Source organism: Aotus nancymaae, unplaced genomic scaffold, assembly GCF_030222135.1.
Source record: "Aotus nancymaae isolate 86718 unplaced genomic scaffold, 86718_ANA_hifiasm-v0.15.2.pri h1tg000019l, whole genome shotgun sequence".
Taxonomy (NCBI): Eukaryota; Metazoa; Chordata; class Mammalia; order Primates; family Aotidae; genus Aotus; species Aotus nancymaae.
The window spans coordinates 1,050,486-1,073,499 of record NW_026988431.1 but is presented as its reverse complement, the minus strand read 5'-3'; the positions used below and the strand labels follow the sequence as shown (position 1 = coordinate 1,073,499).

Sequence of the window (23,014 nt, the reverse complement as noted above, 5' to 3'; positions counted from 1 at the left end):
TAGGAATTTGGAATTGCTCTGGACACATCCAGGCTCTGGCAGCTCCCCTGCCCTCTGAAATTCTCACACGCCCTGACAATCGCCCCGCATATCAGAAACCGTGGCAAAGACTTATCAACACTGGTAGACTGAGGCCTGTAGCTGTGCTTGCTGTTCCCAGGAAATCTTTGCTTTCTGGGATCAACAGTATGAATGAAATGTGCTTCCTGAAATTAGCTTCCTGAAACTCTGCCCCGTTTTGAATCTTTTCTAGACCGCTTACCATACTACATTGCTTGAGGGCGGGTGGTGGTATTTGTATTTGAAGAGTGCCTCTAAGGGCTGGCTTTAAAGTAGTCATTACAGGAAACCGCCACTGGGTGGCACAATGCATTCATACCCAAGCTCTGGCTACTCCGGTCAACCGCTGTTTTAGCAAAGGTACTTCGGTGTATATTAGAGTGGAATGTGCCAGAATAATACCTGGGGCTTGTGTCTCATCACCTCGCCCTCCTTATCCTGCACTCGCAAGACAGATCCCAAGCCCTGCAAATTCCCTATGCTGAAGGTACTGTCATAGGTGGGCAAAACCACGCAGAGGCTGGAGGTGGGAGTTCCATCCCCAGGAGATGGCAAAAACAGGCGACTTTCCGAACCCCTCCAGCCCAGAGGCTCCACCATCCTTTGGGTTTTCCAGGTCTGGTTTAGCCGTAGGGGAGCTAAGCTAGGTCTGGAGACTGTGGTCCCAGCCAGATAGGACCCAGACGCTGAGGGCCTCAAATGGGAAACCCGTTTGCTGAGCGGGTCCTTGCTATCTCCCTCAGCCCCAGGACAGTCCAGCTTTTTCCAGCTGCTTCCAGGGACCCGAGACCAGCTTGGGTCACCAGAGCTGGAGGTAGAACGTAGCCATTTCTCTGTAGGCATGTGCCTAACTAGAACTAAGTTTCAAGCCTGGCCTCCAGGCTGCGGTGGAGACCCCGTCTGTGGCCTGCCCACCCAGGGTTGCCATTGGCCCCAGGCTCTCTAGAGGAGGACTGTGGAGAATGGGCTTGTTCATATGACCTTTTTCTTTAGAAGCCAATCTGGTGAGAGGAATGACAGGCGTGGTTTGCTGATTTCTTCATTTGTCTTTGCTTCCCGACCCCAGTGAACGACCTGAAGAATGCAGCCCCCTGTGCAGTCAGCTACCTGCTCTTTGATCAGAACGACAAGGTCATGCAGCAGAACCTGGTGTATTACCAGTACCACAGGGATGCTTGGGGCCTCTCGGATGAGCACTTCCAGCCCAGACCAGTAAGTCCGTGCACCACACCTTCCCTTTTCTCTTCATTCTCGCCTTCCGGTGACTACCGTGTACCTTAAGAGAAAGGGTTATTTTGGAAATAAAGGAAAACTCATTGCTTTTCTGTAGTTTCGTGCATGTGTGTGTTTTAGCATTTTACCGCTGCCTTTTCATTTCCTAATCTGTAAAGACTCTACAAATTCAAACATTACAAAAATATGTTACTTGGAAAGAAAAATTCTGTCATAATCCTACACCTTCTCTTTGTTTTTGTTTTGAGACAGAGTCTCGCTCTGTCACCCAGGCTGGAGTGCAGTGGCACAATCTCGGCTCACTGCAACCTCCACCTCCCGGGTTCAAGCGATTCTCCTGCCTCAGCCTCCCGAATAGCTGGGATTACAGGTGTGCATCGCCACACCAGGCTAATTTTTGTATTTTTAGTAGAGATGGGGTTTTGCCATGTTGGCCAGGCTGGTCTCAAACTCCTGACCTCAGGTGATCTGTCCACCTCAGCCTTTCAAAGTGCTGGGATTACAGGTGTAAGCCACCGTGCCCAGTCTGCACCTTCTCTTTATCCCCTGCTTTAAAGGTATATATTTACTCATATATACAGTAAGTATTTATGTATTTTTTATAAAAACAAGCTCATATTTACATAGTTTTACAACTTTTTGCAACTTTCTTTGTCTTTCTAACAATTTGTCATGAATATTTCTCCATGTCACATCCATATATCTTCTTGTTTTCTTTTTTGAGACAGAGTCTTGCTCTGTTGCCCAGGCTGGAGTGCAGTGGCACGATTTTGGCTCACTGCAACCTCCGCCTCCTGGGTTCAAGTGATTCTCCTGCCTCAGCCTCCCGAGTAGCTGCTGGGATTACAGGTGCCCACCACCACGACTGGCTAATTTTTGTATATTTAGTAGAGACGGGGTTTCGCCATGTTGGTCAGGCTGGTCTCGAACTCCTGACCTTGTGATCTGCCCGCCTCAGCCTCCCAAAGTGCTGGGATTATCGGCGCGAGCCACTGCTCTCGGCCCATATATCTTCTTAATTGTTATTCTTTCACAGTTCCCTAGTAGGCTCTTTTGTGGATGGACCATCATTTAATTCCCCTGATAGGCAAACTCACCACTTAGCTGTGCTGTCAGCGAACCCCATTAATTATATATTACTTTCCAAAGATTTTTTCTGATTGATCTTTGACCTTAACTTGTATTTTCGCTGGGATTTCTATATGCTATTTTGGTTTTCAGTAATTCATTGTCCACTCAGGACTGGCCACTCTTTTTTAAAAAATTGAGATATAATTTGTATAGGATAGAATTTACCTTTTCAAAGTGTATAATCCAGTGGTTGTTAGTGTATTCACAGTTGTACAACCATTACCGCTATCTAATTTTAAACATTTTCATCACCTTAGAAAAAATCCCGTATCCTGGTCCTCCCTCCTCCCAGTTCTAAGATGAAAAGGTTGGCCATATAAACTGTTCTCTGTTGTGTCTGAACAGGAAGCAGTTCAGTTCTTTAACGTGACTACACTCCAGAAGGAGCTGTATGACTTCGCTAAGGAAAATATAATGGATGATGATGAGGTAAGTTTTCATGCTTAGCACATGTCTGGTGGCTAAGAGAAAATATTACTCACATCTTTTGCTAAAATCACTGGAGGGCCGAGTCCTCCCTGAAATAAGAAACAGAAGGGGACCTTGAGAAAGACAGTTACTGTGAGTGTTTCAGTGAAAGTCAGAATGCTGGCATAGAAAGGATTGACTTTCCAGGAAACCCAGGAAGGAATGGCGCATTTCCTGATAGTGAAACGGGTGCGGGGTGACACTCCAGGAATTCACAGGGTTCATTTACCCTCATCTTTTCACTTTATATAAAAACACAGTGAATTTTTTTTTTTTTTTTGAGACAGAGTCTCACTTTTGCCCAGGCTAGAGAGCAGTGGCGCAATCTTGGCTCACTGCAGCCTCTGCCTCCTGGGTTCAAGCGATTCTCCTGTCTTAGCCTCCTGAGTAGCTGAGACTACAGGTGTGCACCACCATGCCAGGCTAATTTTTGTATTTTTAGTAGAGACAGGGTTTCACCATGTTGGCCAGGCTGGTCTCGATCTCCTGACCTCGTCATCCATCCACCTTGGCCTCCCAAGTGCTGGGATTACAGGAGTGAGCCACCACACCTGGCCAAAACACAGTGAATTTTTAATTGCTCAGCACTCTGAAGATACATGGATACTCCCACCCCAATTTTTCTACTAGACTATTGCTATTATTTTTTTCTAAACTGCATCTTTACTGTAAGCATTTTATCGTTCTCTAGAATTGCTTGAAATTCCCAATTCCATCTTACTCAGCTGACCCCTTTTCTGACCCCTGCTCAACTGGTTATGGAGTGGTCATTTTGTGGTGGGACAGCCTGGTCACAGAAAAGCCATCATTAGCGGTAGTATTTAGAGAGATGTGTTTGGAACAAACTGGAAAATGCTTACTGAGGAAGCCAGGGACTTGACAGCTATTGGAGCTCGAAGAGAGCTGTGAGCTTGCTCTGGTCTGATCCCTCACTCTACAGATGAGGAGCATGGGGCCAGCAAGTCTCCTGAGCCTCCAGGTCTGCTCTTCCTAAACTCTCGTTTTAGGGGAAGTACCTCTGAATAAGACATCTTCACGGAATTTGTTTTCTCTCTACAAATATGTATGGGATGAACTCATCACTGGCATTACACAACTGAGTCTCAGTTCTTTATCTATAAAATGGGAATAGTAATACTGCTCTCCCAGGGTTGTGAGGATAAAATACTCTGTTGCATGTGGAAATGCTTCATAAACTAGAAAGTGATGCACAAGCGTGTGTCTTGGGTTGGGTATCCTTGAAGCAGAGGCTGAGACAGGATCCCAAGATGCCACAGGGGCCATTCCATAAAGGAAGGAACACCAGCCAGATACCAACAAGGTTGGCCACTGTGGTTTGGAAAGTACAGCAAAGGCTGGGCATGGTGGCTCATGCCTGTAATCTCAGCATTTGGGAGGTCAAAGCAGGTGGATTGCTTGAGTTGAGGAGTTCAAGACCAGCCTGGACAACATGGCGAAACCCGGTCTCTACAAAAAAAATACCAAAAAAAAAAAAAAAAATTAGCCAGGCATGGTGGAGTGCACCTGTAGTCCCAGCTACTTGGGAGGCTGAAGTGGGAGAATCACCTGAGTCTGGGGAAGTTGAGGCTGATATTGTGCCACTGCCCTCCAGCCTTGGCAATTGGAGTAAGACCCTGTCTCAAAAAAAAAAAAAAAAAAAAAAAAAAAACGGAGGAGTTGAGTTCCTAGTCATCTAGAAGCTACTATGGATATTTTGGTATATATCTTTCCATTTTTTTATTATTATAGAAAAAAGTTTTATAAAGTTTTACATTTGTATGTTTTAATATATATTCATTGTAAGCTCAGCTATAATTGTATTTCATGACTTTTTCACTTGATATGAGCAGTTTCTCTTGTTATATTTTTCTAAAACAGCTTTATTTAGCTATTATTCACATACAATACAATTCTCCTTTTTAAAGTATACAATTCAGTGGTACTTAGTATATCCACAAAATTGTGCATCCATCACTGTTATTTAACTTCAGAACATTTTAATCACCCCCAAAAGAAACTCCATAGCTAAGTCCCTCCCGTTTCTCCTCTGGGCCAACGTTCCCACTCCTGCCTCCACCTCCAGCCCCAGGAAGACTCTAATCTACTTTGTGTTTCTGTGGATTTGCCTGTTGTGGACACTTCATATAAAAGGAATCATATGGTATGTGGTCTTTTGTGACTGGGCTTCTTTCACTGAGCCTGTGTTTTCAAAGTTCAACCGTGTTGAACATGTTACCTGTTTTATTACTTGGTACTACCAAGTAATATTCTTCGGTATGGTTAGACCACATTCTGTTTATCCATTCTTCAATTGCTGGATGTTTGGGTTGTTTCCACTTCTTGGCTATTTTGAATAATGATGCCGTGACCATTTGTGTACACGTTTTTGTTTGGACATAAGCTTTCCAGTTTTTTATACATAAAAGTGTATACATAGGTATTGTGTAGGCTATTTTTGCATCACAGTAAAGAAATACCGGGCTGGATGTGGTGGCTCATGCCTGTAATCCCAGCACTTTGGGAGGCCAAGGCAGGAGGATTGCTTGAGCCCAGGAATTCAAGACCAGCCCGAGTGACATAGTGAGACTCTGTCTCTCCGGAAAATTTAAAATTACCTGGGCACAGGAAGTGTGGCGCCAGCATCTGCTTGGCCTCTGGTGAGGTCTCAGGAAGCTTATGGTCGTGGCAAAGGGGGAGCTGGCATATGCCACATGGCAAGAGCGGTGCCACACTCTTAAACAACCAGATTTCTTGTGAACTCGGAGAACTCACTTATTACCATGAGGACAGCACCAAGACATTTATGAGGCATCTGCCCCCATGACGCAAACTCCCAACATTGGGGATTACAGTTCAACATGAGATTTGGAGGGGACAAATATCCAAACCATATCAGGTACATACCTAGGATTGGAATTGCTGGGTCATATGGTAACTGTTTAACCTGTTGAGAAACTGCCAGACTGTTTTTCAAAGTGGCTGCACCATTTAGATTCCTATCAGCAGTGTCTGAGAGTTCCAATTTTGCAATAGAAAACTTAATATTGTCTTTTTTTTTTTTTCGAGACAGAGTCTGGCTCTAGTCGCCCAGGCTGGAGTACAGTGGCGTGATCTCGGCTCACTGCAACCTCCGCCTCCCGGCTTCAAGTGATTCATCCTCCTGCCTCAGCCTCCCGAGTAGCTGGGATTACAGGCACCTGCCACCACACCCGGCTAATTTTTGTATTTTTAGTAGAGAGGGGGTTTCACCATATTGGCCAGGCTGGTCTTGAACTCTTGACCTTGTGATCCGCCCACCTCTGCCTCCCAAAGTGCTGGGATTACAGGCATGAGCCATTGCGCCCACCATGTTGTCTTTTTTATGAATAGCCATGCTAGTGGATGTGAAGTAGTATTTCATCGTGGGTCTGACTCGCACTTACTTAATGACTAATGATGCTGAGCACGCTCCCACGTGCCTTTCGCGCATTCGTATATCTTTGAAGAAACGTCTATTCAAATCCTTTGTCCACTTTAAAGTTGTTGCTTATCTTTTTATTATTGTGTTGTAGAAGTTCTTTAGATATTCTAGTTGTAAGCTCCTTCTCAGATATATGAATTGTAGGTATTTTCTCACAACCCACAGGTTGTCTTTTCACTTTCTAAATAGTGTCTTGAAGCACAAGTTTTCAAATTCGATGAAACACAATTTATCTAGTTTTTCTTTTGTTGCTTTTGTTTTGTGTGTCATATCTAAGAAACCATTGCCTAATCCAAGGCCACAAAGATTTACTGCTGACTTTTACTGCTATGATTTTGGTAGTTTTAACTCCTGCATTTAAATTTACAACTCATTTGGAGTTAATTGTATGTATGATGCGAGGAAGAGGTCTAGTTTCATTGTCTTTAATGTGAATATCCAGTTATTTCAGCATTATTTGTTGAAAAGACTTTTCACCATTGAATTGTCTTGGTGCTCCTGAAAGAAGTCAATTGAGCATAAATGTGAAGGTTTTCCCCAGACCCTCAGTCTGTACCACTCATCTAGCTTTCTGTCCTTGGGTTAGCACTATGCTGTCCTCATCACTATATCTTTTTTTTTTTATTATTAATTACATGGACTTTCAACCAGGATCAGATTACTGTAGCTTCATTTTGAAATTTGAAGTGTGAGTCCTCCAACATTGTTCTTCTTTTCCAAGATTATTTTGGCTATTTTGGGTCCTTTACCTTTCCATATGAATTATAGGTTCAGCTTTTCAGTTTTCGCAAAAGGCAGCTGGGATTTTTTTATAGGAATTCCACTGAATTCCTGTATCTTTTTGGGTAGTATTGGCATCTTAATATTGTCTTCTGATCCGTGAACCTGAGAAGTCTTTTCACTTATTTGTGTTTTCTTTAATTCCTTTCACAGTGTTTTTTTATTTTGTTATTCAACATTCTATTCTTTTTTAAAAAAATTAAATTCTCTCTAACCCCCAGTTTTCAAGCATTTTATTCTTTTTCATGCTATTATAAATGAAATTGTTTTCTTATTTTCATTTTTGGGTATATTCTGAAAGAATAGAGAAATACAAAAGATTTTGTATATTGATTCTGCAAACTTGCTGAACTTATGTATTTGTGTGTGTGTGTGTATTATTTTTCTTGCCTAATTGTTCTAGTTAAAACCTCTAGTACTATGTTGAATAGAAGGAGAGAGAGTGGGCCTGGCACAGGGACTCGTGCCTGTAATTCCAGCACTTTGGGAGGCTGAGGCGGGAGGATCATTTGAACCCAGGAGTTTGAGACCAGCCTGGACAACATAGCAAGACCCCATCTCTACAAAAAATAAAAAAATAAGGCCGGGTGTGGTGGCTCATGCCTATAATCCCAGCACTTTGGGAAGCTGAGGTGGGCAGATCACCTGAGATCAGGAGTTTGAGACCAGCCTGGCCAACTGGGCAAAACCTTGTCTCTCCTAAAAATACCAAAAAATTAGCTGGGTGTGGGGGCACATGCCTGTAATCCCAGCTACTCAGGAGGCTGCGGCACGAGAATCGCTTGTACCCAGGAGGTGGAGGTTGCAGTGAGCCGAGATTAGACCACTGCACTCCAGCCTGGGCAACACAGTGAAACCCTGTCTAAAAAAAAAAATTAGCTAAATATGATGATGCACATCTGTAGTCCTAGCTACTCAGGAAGCTAAAGTGGGAGGATTTCTGGAGCCCAGGAGTTGGAGGGTACAGTGGGCCATGAGCATGCCATTGCACTGTAGGCTAGGTGACAGAGCGAGACCCTGTCTCACTGGAGGGAAAAAAAAAAGAAGTGGAGATGGTGAGCATGCTTGTTGTGTGTCCAGTCCTTTTTTTTTTTTTTTTTTTAGAGGTGAGGTTTCACCATGTTGGCGAGGTTGGTCTCAAACTGCTGACCTCAGGTGATCCACCCGCCTCGGCCTCCCAAAGTGCTGGGATTACAAGCGTGAGCCACCGCGCCCGGCCTGTTCCCAATCTTAAAAGGAAAAAGCATACAGTCCTTCAGCATTAAATGTGAAAATACGATGTTAGCTGTGGGTTTTTTGTAGGTACCCCTTATCAGGTTGAGGAAGTTCTATTTCTAATTTGTTGAATTTTTTTTATCATGAAATTGTGTTGAATTTCATCAAATGCTTTTTCTGCATCTATTGAGATGGTCCCATGGTTTTTGTTTCCCTTGTTAGTTAATATGTATTACAAACATGACTTTTTAGGGACTAATATTACACGATACAGATTTTTTAGGAATATAGCCTTTTTGTAGGCCTTTAGTTGAATTCCAACTTTTTGCTTTTACAAATAGCACAGCAGGGACTAAATTGTTTACTTCTTCTCTAATAATTTTCTTAGGAAAAATTCCCGGTTGTGAAATTCCTGGTCTAAGGCTGTGAACATTTTGAAGACTTCTGATGTTCAAGAATAACATAATAGAAAGAAAATCATAGATATTAGCACATGAAGAGATTTTTCACAAGATTCAGTAAAGCTCTCTCATGTCACAGATAAGGAAATAAACTGAGAAAGATGGGGTGGCTTGCCCATAGTCACACAGAGGGTTAGCAGTCCAACGAACACACCAAGCTTACTGCAGGCTTTAAAATTCCTAGGATTCTTGGACTTGGCACTTTCGAGATAAAAGGACTTTGTTGAAGGTTCTGGAGTAGTTTGCTTATTAACTGAGGCTTTACAATTGTGAAAGAACTAATCCGTCTCTAAAGAATGAACCATTTTCTTGCTATATACCAAATTATGGCAAGTAATACTTTGAAATGAAAATATAACCAAAATCATAAAATTCTTCGTTTAATCCTTCCATTTTCCAAAGGACGTCATTCGACTTTGAAACAAAGCGTCAGTCCACTTGAGCGGCTGCTATTTGTGGCATTCTTCCTCATTGTCTTTCTGGCGTTGAAATGTGTGTAAGCACTCCTGAAAGTCTACACACTGGTTCAAAATTTTGCAGAGGCTTGTTACCGTTTCAGAAACTTTTAAAAACAGGCTGAAATAGATGCTTCAAGTTTCAGGTTCTGATGGTTGTTTGCTTCAGGGAAGTCCAAAAGAAATAGAATAGAATTTGTTGGGATGATTTATTGAGGGAGTGCTCTCAGGTAGGGGTGGAGCGAGGGGCAGAGGAAGGAGCTCAACAAATATGCGGTCTCAGCTGGAGTCCAGCTTCGCCTGCTCCCATAGGGGACTCTGGAGCATGAGTTGCATCAAGGAGTTGTTCCTGCCTTTTCTAGTTCTCCTTGTCAGTCTGTCATTTGTTCTTCTTCGTTGCCAGCAAAGGCTGGTGTGTAACCTCCCTGGCAAGACTGCTATTGTTATTGTTTTTTTAGCCAAAGGCAGTTGCCCAGAGAAGGGGCAGCTGCTAGCCATTAGCATGCAGGAGTTGGGGATGGGGGCACTGGGATGGAGATCTGAGCGAGGCCCCAGCAGCGTTCATGACAACAGCCATGCAGGGGGTGCATTTCTTTCATCTGTGCTGCCTCGGGCACTTATTATTAGTGAGCTAAAAGCAGACAATACCATCATCCCACAAGTCACAACAGACACACAGCAGGATATAGTAACTCCCTAACAGAAGTCACGGCTATACACGTAATCCCTCTGCTATGCTGTGTTTTCCTTCTGGGGTCTAGAAAGCAACTGAAGGACACTTTTTCCAAGCTGCAGTGTTCTACTCCCACAATTTGAGTTTCTAATCCCAGGCGTGACATAGTAGAAGTATTTGATGATAATACGAAGACCCCCATTTGTGTCTCGTGTACTTCATAGGTTTTCCAGTTATTCTCAAATGCTGTGAGATTTTTATAAATTTCTCTATGTTCCAACATCAAAAGGAGCAAACAGGCTCTTGGCCTGGGATGGTGAGCTCAGTGAAGGAGGTCAAGCTTTAGCAGGGGTGGTGGGGTCAGTCTGTGCTGACTCTTATGGAAGGGGCCTCAGCCTTGGTCATTCATTCATTCTCTGCAGGAAAGAGAATAGGCGTCATCAGCTGGTGGTCCAGGAGGGTTGTAGGAGAGAAGTCAAAGTGGAGAAAGAAATTGGGAAGGGTTCTGGGCTACTTCAAGTTGAAGTGTAAGGCTGATTGCAGAAGGAGGGAGCAGGTGGGCTCCTGGCACCAACACTGGGCAGGTGAATCCCACTGTCTCCATGTGTCTCTTCTGTAAGAGGAGTGATTGCTTCAGTCGCACTAGCAATATGCATGCAGCACTCAGCCATTCATCCTTCAACAGATTTATTGAGCACCTTCTGTGTGCTGGGCTCTGGGGAAGAAAAATCAACCCAGGCCCTGGTCCTTGAGAAGCTTGTGGTCTGGTGGTCAGGGCAGAAAGGCAACAGATAGAAAGTGTTCCTGTGGGAGACCTGCTCATGAGAGGGGAGGAAGGGGAGTGGGCAGAGGTGCGCACGGGAGGGCCGCTTGGTAGAACCGTCCACAGCGGGGCTGGGCTGTCTGCTTCACACAGTCTGTCGGCAGGTCTCACAGAGCACTTGATACCAAGTTCAAATGGAGTGGAAGCTGAGGTCCCCTTCACAGGGAGAAATCGGGTCCTCTGGGCCCCAGAGAAAACCTGTGTCAGCCAGAGCAGACAGTGGCAATGGCCTCTTGGGATACGGTTTCTGCTCATCAGCACTTTTAAAAGTCCAGTAGTCCATTTAGCAGAGTGGTCCCGTTGTCTCTTACAGGGAGAAGTTGTGGAATATGTGGACGATCTCTTGGAACTGGAGGAGACCAGCTAGCCCACAGCGACCGAAGAGACTTCCGCGCGATGTTCAGGAAACACAGATTCTTTGTCCTTTTCCCAACAGCCAAGGTTGTTGATACCTCAGAGCCTTCTCTTTACTCTCCGAAGTGAGAGGGAAGCCCCCATCTCTCTCACAGCATGTCACCGGGGTGAGCCTGCCTTTCCCGTCTTCACACCTGCCACCTCGTGTTCACACCTATCTTTCTCATCTTTTTTTTTTTTTGAGACGAAGTCTTGCTGTGTTGCCCAGGCTGGAGTGCAATGGTGCGATCTCATCTCACTGCAACCTCCGCCTCCCAGGTTCAAGCGCTTCTCCTGCCTAGCCTCTCAGGTATCTGGGATTACAAGCGCCCACCATCATGCCTGGCTAATTTTGTATTTTTAGTAGAGACGGGGTTTTGCCATGTTGGCCAGGCTGGTCTTGAACTCTTGACCCAGGTGATCCACCTGCCTTGGCCTCCCACAGTGCTGGGATTATAGGCATGAGCCACAGTGCCCGGCCTCGTTCTCACCTTCACACCTGTCTTATCCTCACGTCTGTTTTCGTACCTTCGCCCTGTCTTCCTCATGTTCACCCTCGTCTTTCCCATGCTCATACCTGCCTTTCTCACCACTTTGGTTTGAAGGACAGTCTTGGTTTGAAGGACAGTCTTGGTTTGAAGGACAGTCTTCTCTGACTTTTTTCTTCCCCCAGAAAATCAGTATTATTTTTTAAATAAGAAAAAATTCCTAAAAGATGATAACTGTGAAAACCTCCTTTGGCTTCTTTGCTCTTCCAGATTTTAGTCTCCTTTCTCCCCATCCAGGAAAGAGAGTGGACGACAAAGGCCAAACTTCTCCAGCCTTCACTTGGTCTGACTTGTACCGACTCTAGCACCCCCTGAAAAACAAGTTGGATAGCGTAGAGTACAGCAATGCGGCTTTTACCCAGCGCTTTACGTCTCCAAAATCACAACGGTTGGCCGATCTGATGTGAGGACAATGCTTAGTTATGAGTCTCTAAGTTGGAAAAGGAAGAAAGCCAGAGCTGTCTAGTTTCAGTCATTCTTTCAGCAAATATTTATTGAGTACCTACTATGTGCTAGGCATTGACCTGGGCACTAGAGATACTTCACAGAATAACAGGGGAAAGTTTCCTGTGCTCATGGAGCTTCCATTCTACAGGGAGAAAGAGATAAGCAATACATAGGAATAAATATATACAAATAAATAAATATATATATAAATATATATCTAAATATATACAATGTATCATATAGTGATAATTGCTATGGAGAAAAATAAAGCGGTGGTGGGGGAGGGTATGGAAGCCTGGCGATGAGGCTACAGTTTTAAATGGGGTGTTCAGGGAAGGCCTCACTGGGAATGTCACATTAGAGCAGAGATGCTAGAGAAGTGGCCCTGGGCAAGGCATTCCAGGCAGAGGAACAGGATGTACAGTGCCCCAAAGCGAGAACCTACTCTGTATGGTCAGGGAAGAGCAGGGAGGCCGAGTAGAGGCGTGGGCAGAGGAGAATGGAAGGAGCGAGGGCTGGGGAGGAGGTCAGATGGTGGAGGGCCTTCACCTGGCTTCTGCTGAGTGATAAATTGAGAACCTGCTCTGCATGGTCAGGAAAGAGCAGGGAGGCTGAGCAGAGGCGTGGGCAGAGGAGAATGGAAGGAGCGAGGGCTGGGGAGGAGGTCAGGTGGTGGAGGGCCTTCACCTGGCTTCTGCTGAGTGATATAAGGGTCACTGGGGAGTTTGAACAGAGGAGTGCCTTGACTGATTTATATTTTGCAAGGGTCATTCTGGCTGCCATATTGTGAAAAACCTAAGAGTGGACAAGGGCAGAAGGAAGAGAGAAGACCTGTTAGGAAGCTTCTGTGAGATTCCAGACTTGGGCCTGTGCCACAGCAGGAGCGGTGGTCACTTAGCTAGATTTATTTTGAAAGCAGAGCCAATGGGATTTGCTGAGAGGTTGAATGTGGAGTGGAAGAAAAAGAAGAGTTCTTGGTGACATTAAGGTTTTTGGCCTGAATAACAGGAAAGATGGAATTACCATTTACTGACACAGGGAAGGACGGGCTGGGTAAGTAAGGAATGTGGTGCAAAGCAGGCTGTCTGTGGTTGGGATGGGAGGTTCAGGCTGCACATCAAAGTGGAAAGTTTTCTCAGGTCAGGTCTGCAGCAGAGCCCATGATGGGGATCTGAATACGCTTGCTTTATTGTGGGGGATACTCTCGGAAGGACCCTGTGAAAGCCTCTATCAGTCCTTTATTGGCTGTGAGAAGTTCTGTGGGAGTGCGGGTACATTTGAAGGGAGGTGGCTTCCGCTGAGGGTAGGTCTCTGGAAGAGGCTGTAAGCATCTGGCAGCCGCCATGCATGGTAGAGTATTGGGGGGCGAGGGGTCCTGGGAACTGGCTCTATGAAGGGATCCAGCAGGGCACCTCAGCATGTCAGTGACATTTAAAGCCATACAGCTGGAGGGGGCAGCTGAGATTGTCTCTGAATATTACTGAGAAGCAACAGAAAAGAGCTATGGACGGAGCCCTTGGGCTCTCTGGGAAATGGGAAGTCAGCCAAAGAGACTGAGAAGGAGTTACCTTAAGGTCAGAGAAAGCCAGGAGGGTATGGCGTTCTGGAAGCTGAGCTTTCTTTATTCAACCTCATTCCCTTCTCCAAATAAGCCACTTGTGTAGTTGGGCCCCTCCAGGGGTGAAGGCGAGAGGAGAAGAGCACAGCATTTGGGAAACAAGACTTTTCCTACAATCGCCTGGGAGGGAGTAAAAGGACGGAGTGTTTGCATTTTTGTGTAGTGGTGGTGAACTGGGGTAGAACACTCATACGTCCTGCGTTTTCTGGGCTTCCCTTATCCCCTGGAACACTGTACTAACTTGGGAGAACTCGGGCACATCCTCTTTTCTCTTTCAGCTCTATTCTGCTTCCCTCATCCCTCCTGACACTGCGTCCTCATTCACCTACACAAGAATCCCTGCGTCAGGCTCTCCTTTGAGGGTACCCCACCCAGGACAGTCCCCTACCACTTCTGTCTTGGGCTGAAGTTGCCTGCGTCCACAGTCGGTACTCCGGGGGCGGGGCGGTGTTTGGCCCGAGCAGTCAGTGTTATTACTGGTGGAGGCACCGTGTCCATAGCAGCCTCCCAGTCCCAGCAATGCGTCAGACCTTATGTGGCTTCCTGCTGGGGGAGATGGCCTTTGCCCATGGGATGCCGGGCCCTCCTTCCTCACCCCACCCTCTACTCCACCAGAGAAACTTCCTTTTGAACTCAGTGGGGAAGAGATGATGAGATAGGACTAGAAAGTAATGGGGGACCCAGTGAGTGGACGCCCTGCTCTGGGATTCCTGAGTCTGTAAATAGCGTGCCCAGCAGCCGTGAACTCCCCTTCGAGCCCCGGGCTGCGGTGTCCTTTCCAGCCGCGTGAGAAAATGAAAGCTGACGTCTGCAGGGAGCCAGGCTGGGTTGGGCGTTGTGACTCACTCCACCTCTGTGCCCTGCAGAGGTCCCGTTGGGTCCTCGTCTTGTGAGCCTGGGGTGAGCTTCGTGTACATGACGTTGTTCTGCATATGGGTTGAGTTGGTGTGGTGGGGGGTCCTCGTTCACTCTCTGAACTTGGCCTCCTTTCACCGGGGATTGAAAAGCACCTCCACCCCCACCCTAGCGATGTCCTCCGAGGACCCTGGTGACAATATAGTCAGTATTGTCAGTACTTTGCTTTGATTGAAGGCTGTGGAGCTGAGTTACTGAAATTTTTATTTCAAAGGAAACAAAACTAACCTTAAAAAAAAAGTGGGCTGGTTCTTCCAAACCTACCGTGAAACCTCGTGTGCAGGCTGCACTCTGCCCTCAACCCGACACCTCCCGGAGCGTGTTTCTTGGAAAAGCCTACAAGATTCCTGGATTGAGACCCCGTTGGTTCAGCCTCAGTCTGGCCTGTCTTGAAAAAAATGAACACATTTGTACGCTTTGTGGGAGCTTCCAGGCCTGCCCTAAGATGCCTCGCTTGTCCTTTGACCCACCAGCATGGAGCTCGGTGGTCACCGTTTGGTTCTGCAGGCCGGTGGGGAGGCTACCTATCATGGTGGGGCATCAGTCCAGTCCCATTGCCACTCAGGGCATCCAAGCCGGAGGCACCCACTGGGAAGGGTCTAAAGAGACTCCTTGTGGCCAGTGCTTCTGTTCACACTTGACTTGTGGAGAAGTGAAGGGCTGAGGGGAGGTTTGTGTGCACACACGTGTTTAAAAGTGACTGATTGGCCGAAATGAGCACATACGGACATATGCAACACGCTGATACCTTCCTGATTTTTGAGACTTTCTAATTACTACAACTAACCTGTTGTGCTCACCTCTGGAATCCAGAAAGAGAGCCACTGCGAGCCCTGACCGCAAGGGCTGCCTTAGGAAGGAAATGTGTGCTTTCGGGAGTTCTTATTAGGGGAATTTTAAGAGCACAAAAATTTTACTGGACCCAACTCAGTGGCAAACAGAAAATGATTTGTTAGATTGTCAGTGGGAAGGGGTTTATTATGACTGCTGGTGGAATAAACAGTGACCACTTTCTGCCAACATTCATGGAAATAACGTTTCTAAGTTTTAAATGTGAGCTGTAAACCAAAGCTACTTCAGTTAAAAAAAAAAAATCAATACTTAAACTGTAGGGAAAAGGTGGACCAGTGCCAGAGAAAACATTATTTAATAGCGTCGGAACATGGAACTGCAGCACAGTTTGTAGCAAGGCACTGAGAAAAACCCACAACTAATCCTTCATCGCAGCTGTCGGAACTCTTGATCGTCTGCCATCCCCCAAACAGTGACTTCTTTTTTTCTGGTGACTCCAGGCCTGAATGACCTAGTGTGGAGAGTTTAAACTATGTACAAGGGAGAAAAGGAAAAAAAGGCTAGGAACCTTAAGTAAGCCTCAGCCAAAGGTTTTATGCATTGGACTTCCTGTGCCTGCAGCCAGGGGCAAGCCTGATCCCCAGGCCTGTCCCCATGTCATCTCCCTGAAAGAGAAGACACCACGACAGCCCAGCTTTGCCTTGACTGAGCCACTCCTACCCCATAAATAAGAATCAAGCGCAGCCATGGTTATCCTTAGAGTGGTTTCCATCTAGGGCCAGCACGTGAGCAGCCACACATCCTGGCACCTGACACTGTCCCCCTGCAAATAGCTGGCTTTCGTCGCTTGTGGAATGAATGAGTGAGTTGGCTCTATATTGTCTTAGAGCTGGCAGGTAAGATATTAGTGCCTCATTTTATAAGAAGAAAACAGGGAGGAATTAAGCAGTTTGGCCAACAGACACAAGATAGATTCCGGAGTTTCATCTCCCACTCTAGGGTGGCAGTCGGTAGGCTGAACTCCAAATACCATTGCTGATGTCTTTTTCTGCCTCCCCTGTTGGGTTAGGATGGTATGTACAATCTCACTCTTGTTGAAAATTACAACTCGGAAAATAGCTGAAACCAAAAGTTTTTTTTTCCCTTTTTTTACGCATCACATTAAATGTTTTACTTTGCTTACTTTCTATTTTCTATTCTATCCACTGGACAGGGATGTCTTAACCACATTCTAGAACCTATGTTGTAATGAGCTCTGTTTTCTCAGGTCTGTGACATTTCTGACATTCATCTAACAAAGTCTCACGCAGGAGGAGTGGTCCTTGCTAGCCGTGAGCCAAGAGCTGGCTGAGGTCCCGTCAGACAGTAAAGGCTCACGCCTCTCCCCAGGAGGGTTGTCTTTCAGAGGAGATCTGGGATCCCACTAGGAAAAGCAGTTGGAATCTGTTTCACACAAGGACCCAAAGCATCTTCAGGGATGACTGTCAACAGCAATTATGCTCCACGCATGCCGCTAATGGGCAGGCAGGAGAAAGCAGAGCAGACGGAGGCAGGTGGAAAGAGTGCTGAGCCGGCCAGCACAAAAACAGGCCCACGCTATGGAGAGTTCAAACAGCTGTCTGAAGAAGAAGTAGAGCATACGGAGGTCAGCCCAAGAATTCCAGAGGACACAGTGAAAAATTCTGGACTTAGGAGAAAGGGTGGAGGGAGTAAGAGAAGTGTTGATGGGTGGCTTAGGTCAGGATCCTTTGACACAAGGGAAGCGATGGGGTGCTTTCAAGAGAAGGGGTGTGAGGGAAGCAGGAAGGAGGTAGCAAAGATGTGTCTTCAGTTGAAGACCAGCTTCAGCCTGATCTCACAGGAGCACTGGAGCATGAATCACATGAGTTGGTCCTGCCTTGAGGCAAGGAGGTCAGCTTTCTGCATCCCCATGCCAGCTGGTCATTGGTTATAGGCTGCCCTAGCAGGGTGGAAGGTGGTCTGACTTCCTGGATGAGGGAACTGACATCAGGCCAAGGGCAGTTCTCTGCGTTGGAAAGGTACGCTTGTGTGCTTAATGAGCATTTTAGCAGGCAACACGCAGGGCCGCTGGAAGATGGGTTCACCTGCCTAGCAAAGGGGATCTGGAAGGGGCATCAACACTGTCCACAACATTGGAAGGCTTGGCGTGGATCTGCGGTGGTCGTGGGGGTGAAAATGGATGTAAGGCAGATGGTATTGGTGCTGACGGTGTCTGAGCTAGATTTTGCTAGTTGCCACTCCACATCTCTTCAGTGTGCCCCACGTGACACCGGCAAACATGCCCGGTGTCCCAGGAGCCTGACCTCTGGTTCCATTGCCTGGGTTTCTTCACCCTCTGACTTCCAGTTGTCACTGGGACATGCTAGCAAGAGATGGCAGGGTGAGACAAGGTCTGGGTCCTTAAAACCTTTGCTTCCTCCAAGCCACAGTTGGACATTGGCTGCATCCTCCTGGAGGCAGAGCCCTTGTCCTGCAGGCCTTTCCTATTGCTGAGCTCTTGCCGGGTTCCCTAACAGGACCCCACCATCCCCTGATGGTTCCCCTCACTCTCCCCACACCTTCGTGGACAGTCCCTTCAGCTAACCCTCCAGTTACTCCTTTGCGTGTCCTATGAGCCAGGAGAAAGGGGATAATCAGTTCTCTCTCAGGCCAGTGCTTCTCAAGCTTTACCGTTCATGCCCGCCACCTGGGTGTCCTGTTAGATGCAGATCCTGATTCAGCAGTTCTGGGACAGGACCTGAGATTCTGCATTTCTAACAAGCTCGCAGTGTCTGTGCTGCTGGGGCAGGAGCCATGCTTTGAATAGCGAGGTCCTGGGTGTTTCGTCGTAGTGAAGTGAGTGGTCTCTGGTTGGGGCAAGGAAGAGGGAAGTAGAGAGGGAGCAGGGGCGAGAGCGCCACGGACTTCCCTAAAATCCTGCTGCAGGAGGTAACAGAGCTGAGAGGTTGAGAGAGGGCGGTCTTACATCTTAGCTATAGCAAGTATTAAGACATTATTTTCGATTACTAGAGAATTTTTTTTTTTTTTTTTTTTTTTGAGATGGAGCCTTGCTATGTCGCCCAGGCTGGAGTGCAGTGGTGGGATCTCAGCTCACTGCAACCTCTGCCTCCTAGGTTCAAGAAGTTTTCTGCCTGAACCTCCGGAGTAGCTGGGACTACAAGCGTGCACCACACACCTGGCTACTTTTTGTATTTTTAGTAGAGACAAGGTTTTACCATGTTGGTGAGGCTGGTTTCTAACTCCTGACCTCAAGTGATCTGCCTGCCTCAGCCTCCCAACGTGCTGGGATTACCAGTGTGAGCCACTGTGCCCAGCGAGCTTTTTTTTTTTTTTTTAAAATTAAAAAAACCATAGTGCAGTAGCCTAGAAATAAAATACATTCAGCAACCGTTGGGGCAATAATTATTTATTTTAAATATCTCAGAAGCTTTGTGTTAATAGAACCCCCTCCCCCAATTTTCATGAGCAGTAAACATTCACCAGTCTCGAAACAGGCATGACATACAATTTCGATTTACAGTGTTTTAATCATTCCCTTTCAACATGCGTTTTTAGATTCTATAACATTAATTTAGATGACACCACACCAATAAGAACTTAAAAACTGATGTGTTGGGTTTATTTCACAGTCCAGGTCTACAAATAAAACATTTACATGTATTAATAATTTGTAATAAATTTATTAATACACTGGTATTAATATTGCCTATTTGTTGGTATAAATTCAATGTTCTGGGTTATTCCATAATAATAGTTACTAACGCAATCCCAACGCTGAGACAGAGGTTATTTTATATAGTTAAAAATAGAAAAGTTATCTCGCAGTAGATTAGGATCTAATTTGTAAATATATACAGTCTCTGGCTTTTATTCTATTAGGTTTTGCTTTGGCTACATGCAGGAAGCATTTGATTCCGATTGTTCTTGACTTCGCTGACGCATTGGCCTTCCAGTTGTACCTTCAGGCTTTGCTTTGCTCAACTGTGGGGACTAAGATCTTTGATTATGCTGCCTCTCTTGACAGCTGCTTCGCCTATTATTTTCCCAAAGCTTGCTGAAAAGAGGTGGCAGGGTGGAAAACGTGTTGTGAATTCTTTTTTCCTTAGGTAAAACACCACTGACAATTTTTCAATCATAAAAAAAGATCAGGATTTCTCTCTACCACACAAAAACAGACTCCTGTGGTGTCTCAAAATAAATGTATTGCTAACATCACCTCTTACCACTGATAACTATTTCCAAGAAGGGGATTCATATTAGAAAAATAGAACATGTTTTGCTTCTGTGCCAGCATGCAGATTATTGCAGGTGGCATTTGGGCAGTGTCCAGTGCCACCTCAGCTGCACACATCCACGCCTGGCCACCGCACAAGACAAACCACAGGTGTTACTCATCTTCTGTGCCACTAGGGCTTCAGCTGGCCTCAAAGTTCACAATTGAGGTTCTTAGAAACCAATAGGTTCTCAAACTTGAGTGCCCATCAAAATCACCTGGAGGGCTTGTTAAACACACAGAGAACTGGCCCTACTCCCAGGGTTCCTGTTTCCTGAGTCTAGGGTGGGACTAGAGAATTTGCGTCTCCAACAAATTCCCAGGTGACGCTATGCTACCGGTCTGAGCACCACACTTTGAGAACCACTGCCATAAACAATGCTCGCTAGCCACCGTAAGATGATTTAGATGCGTGAAATGGGTTGTCCAATAGACAAGATGGATTCTGTTCCCACAGAGCTCCCAGTTTCCACACTAGAGAACAGATCAGCACAGATCACTTCATATTCTCTTATAGATTCTTCTGCTTCTCCATCATGTATGTTCCCATCCTTGATATCCTGGTATTTGGCCCTCTGAAAACATTTCTTTTTTTCTCCCGTGTCATTCCCTCTTACTGGAGTTCAGAGAAATGGTTAATCCTGAGAGAGGAAACCAAGGACTGAGTTTTGTTAGTCCTGGCAAAAATTCCAAGACATTCCTAGGCACAGACTGATCACGGACAACTAGACCACTGCTTCTCAGAGGAAACGGTACTTACTGGTACAAAGCTAACTTTGTTTTTTAAAAATAATGGCAAATCCTTAACCATGAAAGATTGAAAATAAAATAAAATAAGTGATAGGCCGTCCCACAGAATGGAGGGAATAGAGGGGGATGTGTGTTTCTTCAGTCCTCACCTCCCCCAACAAAATGTCAGTGTTAAATTCTCTCTCATTTCAAGAAACAATGAAAAAGAAACCTCAAAGCTTCTAGACTGCGTCCTGGCTCTTGGTTCATCTGCCCTCAGCAACATCATGACACTAAAAGGAAACATTATTCTTCCATATTCCTCTCAATAATTCAATATCCATGACTGAAATAATACTGCTGTCATACACTTGCTTTATCACTATTTATAAACTTTCAGGGCAGGATGCCAGTGATTTTCTTTCTTCAGAAAGGTAATATTGGGATGTGGTGCACATCTGGAATCCCAGCACTTCGGGAGGTTAAGGAGGGCAGATCACTTGAGGTCAGGAGTTCGAGACCAGCCTGGCCAACATGGTGAAACTCTGTCTCTACTAAAAATACAAAAAAATTAGCCAGGCATGGTGGCACACAGCTGTCATCCCAGGTACTTGGGAGGCTGAAGCAGGAGAATTGCTTGGACCTGGGAGGCAGAGGTTGCAGTGAGCCCAGATTACGCCACTGCACTCCAGCCTGGGTAACAGCATGAGACTTTGTCTCAAAAAAAAAGATAATACTGTGCTGAAGGAAGAGGCAATTTTTGACCTCACACTGGAAACCGGGCCCAAGCACAGGTCTGAGATTAGTATAGTCAATTCCAGGGCAGACGGTGGAGTGGACACTGACATGAGTGACACTGCCATCAAAGCCTCCCTGCCCTGCCAGGTACTCCAGAGACGCTTCTCAGCCTATAAAACAAAGGGCTGAGGGAAAAATGATGAGCCCCAGTCCACCTGTGTCATACTCTAGTGAATTATCAGTGTGATGTGCCACAGTTAGTTTTCCTCCCAAGTGGCTTTGGGAGAGCCCACTCCAAAGGTGCCTAGACCTTCTCCATCTCAATCTGCTGGTGGTAGTGCCGAGCCTGCCGCTGGCCGACATTCAGCTTGTACACGGAGCTCTTGTGCTGGCACCTGCGGTAGCCCCACACCACCCCCACCCCTGCCAGGAGTAGCAGCAGGCACAGGATGGTGACGACAGTGGCGATCACAGGGCCTCTGGTGAGGCCATGACAGCCGTCCCCCACACACGACTCCAAGGTGGGATGAAGCTCCTCCCTTGCATCTGGCCCAGGGCCTTCCTGTCCCAAGAAGTCTTCAGACAGCAGGTATGGGAAGCTATCCTGGACCTCAGGAGTAGTGGTTTCTACTGGAGACTGAGTGGCCACCATGCTCGTTGAGGGGATGTGGTTAGGCGTCTGCTTGACGGTGGTGGCTGCTAATATCTCCAGGGTAGAGCTGGTGAGCTCATAGGGCAGGGTGGCCATGGGAGACTCCTCTGTGGTGAATCTCCAGGGTAGAGTTGACTGGTACTTGGTCAAGTCACCGTCCCCATTGCTCTCAGTCTCGGACACATTCATGGGTCTGAGCGCCAAAGCTTCCATGTCTAGCATTTGTGATGGAAGAACTGAACTGTGGGTCATGTCCTCGCTTGGTGCGAGGGTGCTAATCCAGGGCTTTTTAACTTCCACAGGAACGGGCTGATCAGGAGTGAAGGGAATGTTTTCATCCAGTCCTACCGACCCGACCCCTCTGTCCCCATCTTCTTCCTCTTCTGCTTCTGCCTTCCTCCAAGCCCCATCTGTCACAGGGTAGCCATCTAACCAGGACTCATCGCTGCTGTTCACCACTGGATCCCCTGCCCTGCTGTCATTCTTGCCCACAAATGGCCCCGAGGGACCATCAGTGTTGCTATAGATCACCTTGGTTTCACGTTCCCCTGGGACCAATTTTATACCACTGTGGTTGTCTCCAGCAGAAAACTGCTTTTTGGTGTCGTCATCTACCTCCTTTTCCAACCCAGGCTTGTGGAAAGCCTCAGCAGGAAACCAGAACAAGTGCTTCTGGTGCAGCCGCGATCCTGGAGAGTCTGCGGGGACGCTGCTCCCAGCACCAGGCAAGCCTGTGGTCGGCACAAAGCCTTTATCCCGGGCTATGTTTTCTCTCCTCACAGAAATGGAGACCAGACGGTCCCGTTTTGGAGCCTCCTCAGAGGATTCTTCCTGACCCCTGTCCTCTTCTGCCTCTGTCCGGGAATCCTCCATGCGCTCTCTGAATGACACAGATCTGTCATCAGGAAAGTTATCTTCATAGTCAATGTGTGCCTCAGCCTCATCTGGAAGAAAAGAGGGAAACACCTCATTAGATCCAAAGGCACAGAGCCGGTACGGAACACAAGAAAAGGAAATAAAAAGCATAAGGGCTGGGACAGAATAAATAATACTGTTATTATTCATGGATGATATGTATCATAGATAAACCCAAAGAATCTATATATGAACATTACAATTAATGACAATT

General features: G+C 46.3%; 2 protein-coding genes across 7 annotated transcripts in view; one reads left to right on the top strand and one right to left on the bottom strand.

Moving 5' to 3' along the window:
* CRTAP (cartilage associated protein) overlaps positions 1 to 19,189 on the top strand; it is a 37,116-nt gene extending 17,927 nt beyond the window's left edge. For 3 of the 5 annotated variants that reach the window (XM_064378581.1, XM_064378580.1, XM_012435569.3), the window contains 3 exons: positions 1,127 to 1,272; positions 2,770 to 2,853; positions 11,073 to 11,886. In XM_064378581.1, the coding sequence (XP_064234651.1) occupies positions 1,127 to 1,272; positions 2,770 to 2,853; positions 11,073 to 11,126 (284 nt within the window). In that variant the 3' untranslated portion in view covers positions 11,127 to 11,886. Of the gene's footprint in view, positions 1 to 1,126; positions 1,273 to 2,769; positions 2,854 to 11,072; positions 11,887 to 11,937 lie in introns of those variants that run through there. The other 2 variants (XR_010343429.1, XM_064378579.1) reach the window with 2 other exon arrangements.
* The window catches only part of SUSD5 (sushi domain containing 5), a 48,682-nt gene continuing 44,551 nt past the window's right edge, over positions 18,884 to 23,014 (bottom strand). For both annotated transcript variants that reach the window (XM_021666437.2, XM_012435568.2), the window contains one exon: positions 18,884 to 22,829. In XM_021666437.2, coding sequence (XP_021522112.2) covers positions 21,538 to 22,829 — 1,292 coding nt within the window. In that variant the 3' untranslated portion in view covers positions 18,884 to 21,537. The remainder of the gene's footprint in view (positions 22,830 to 23,014) is intronic.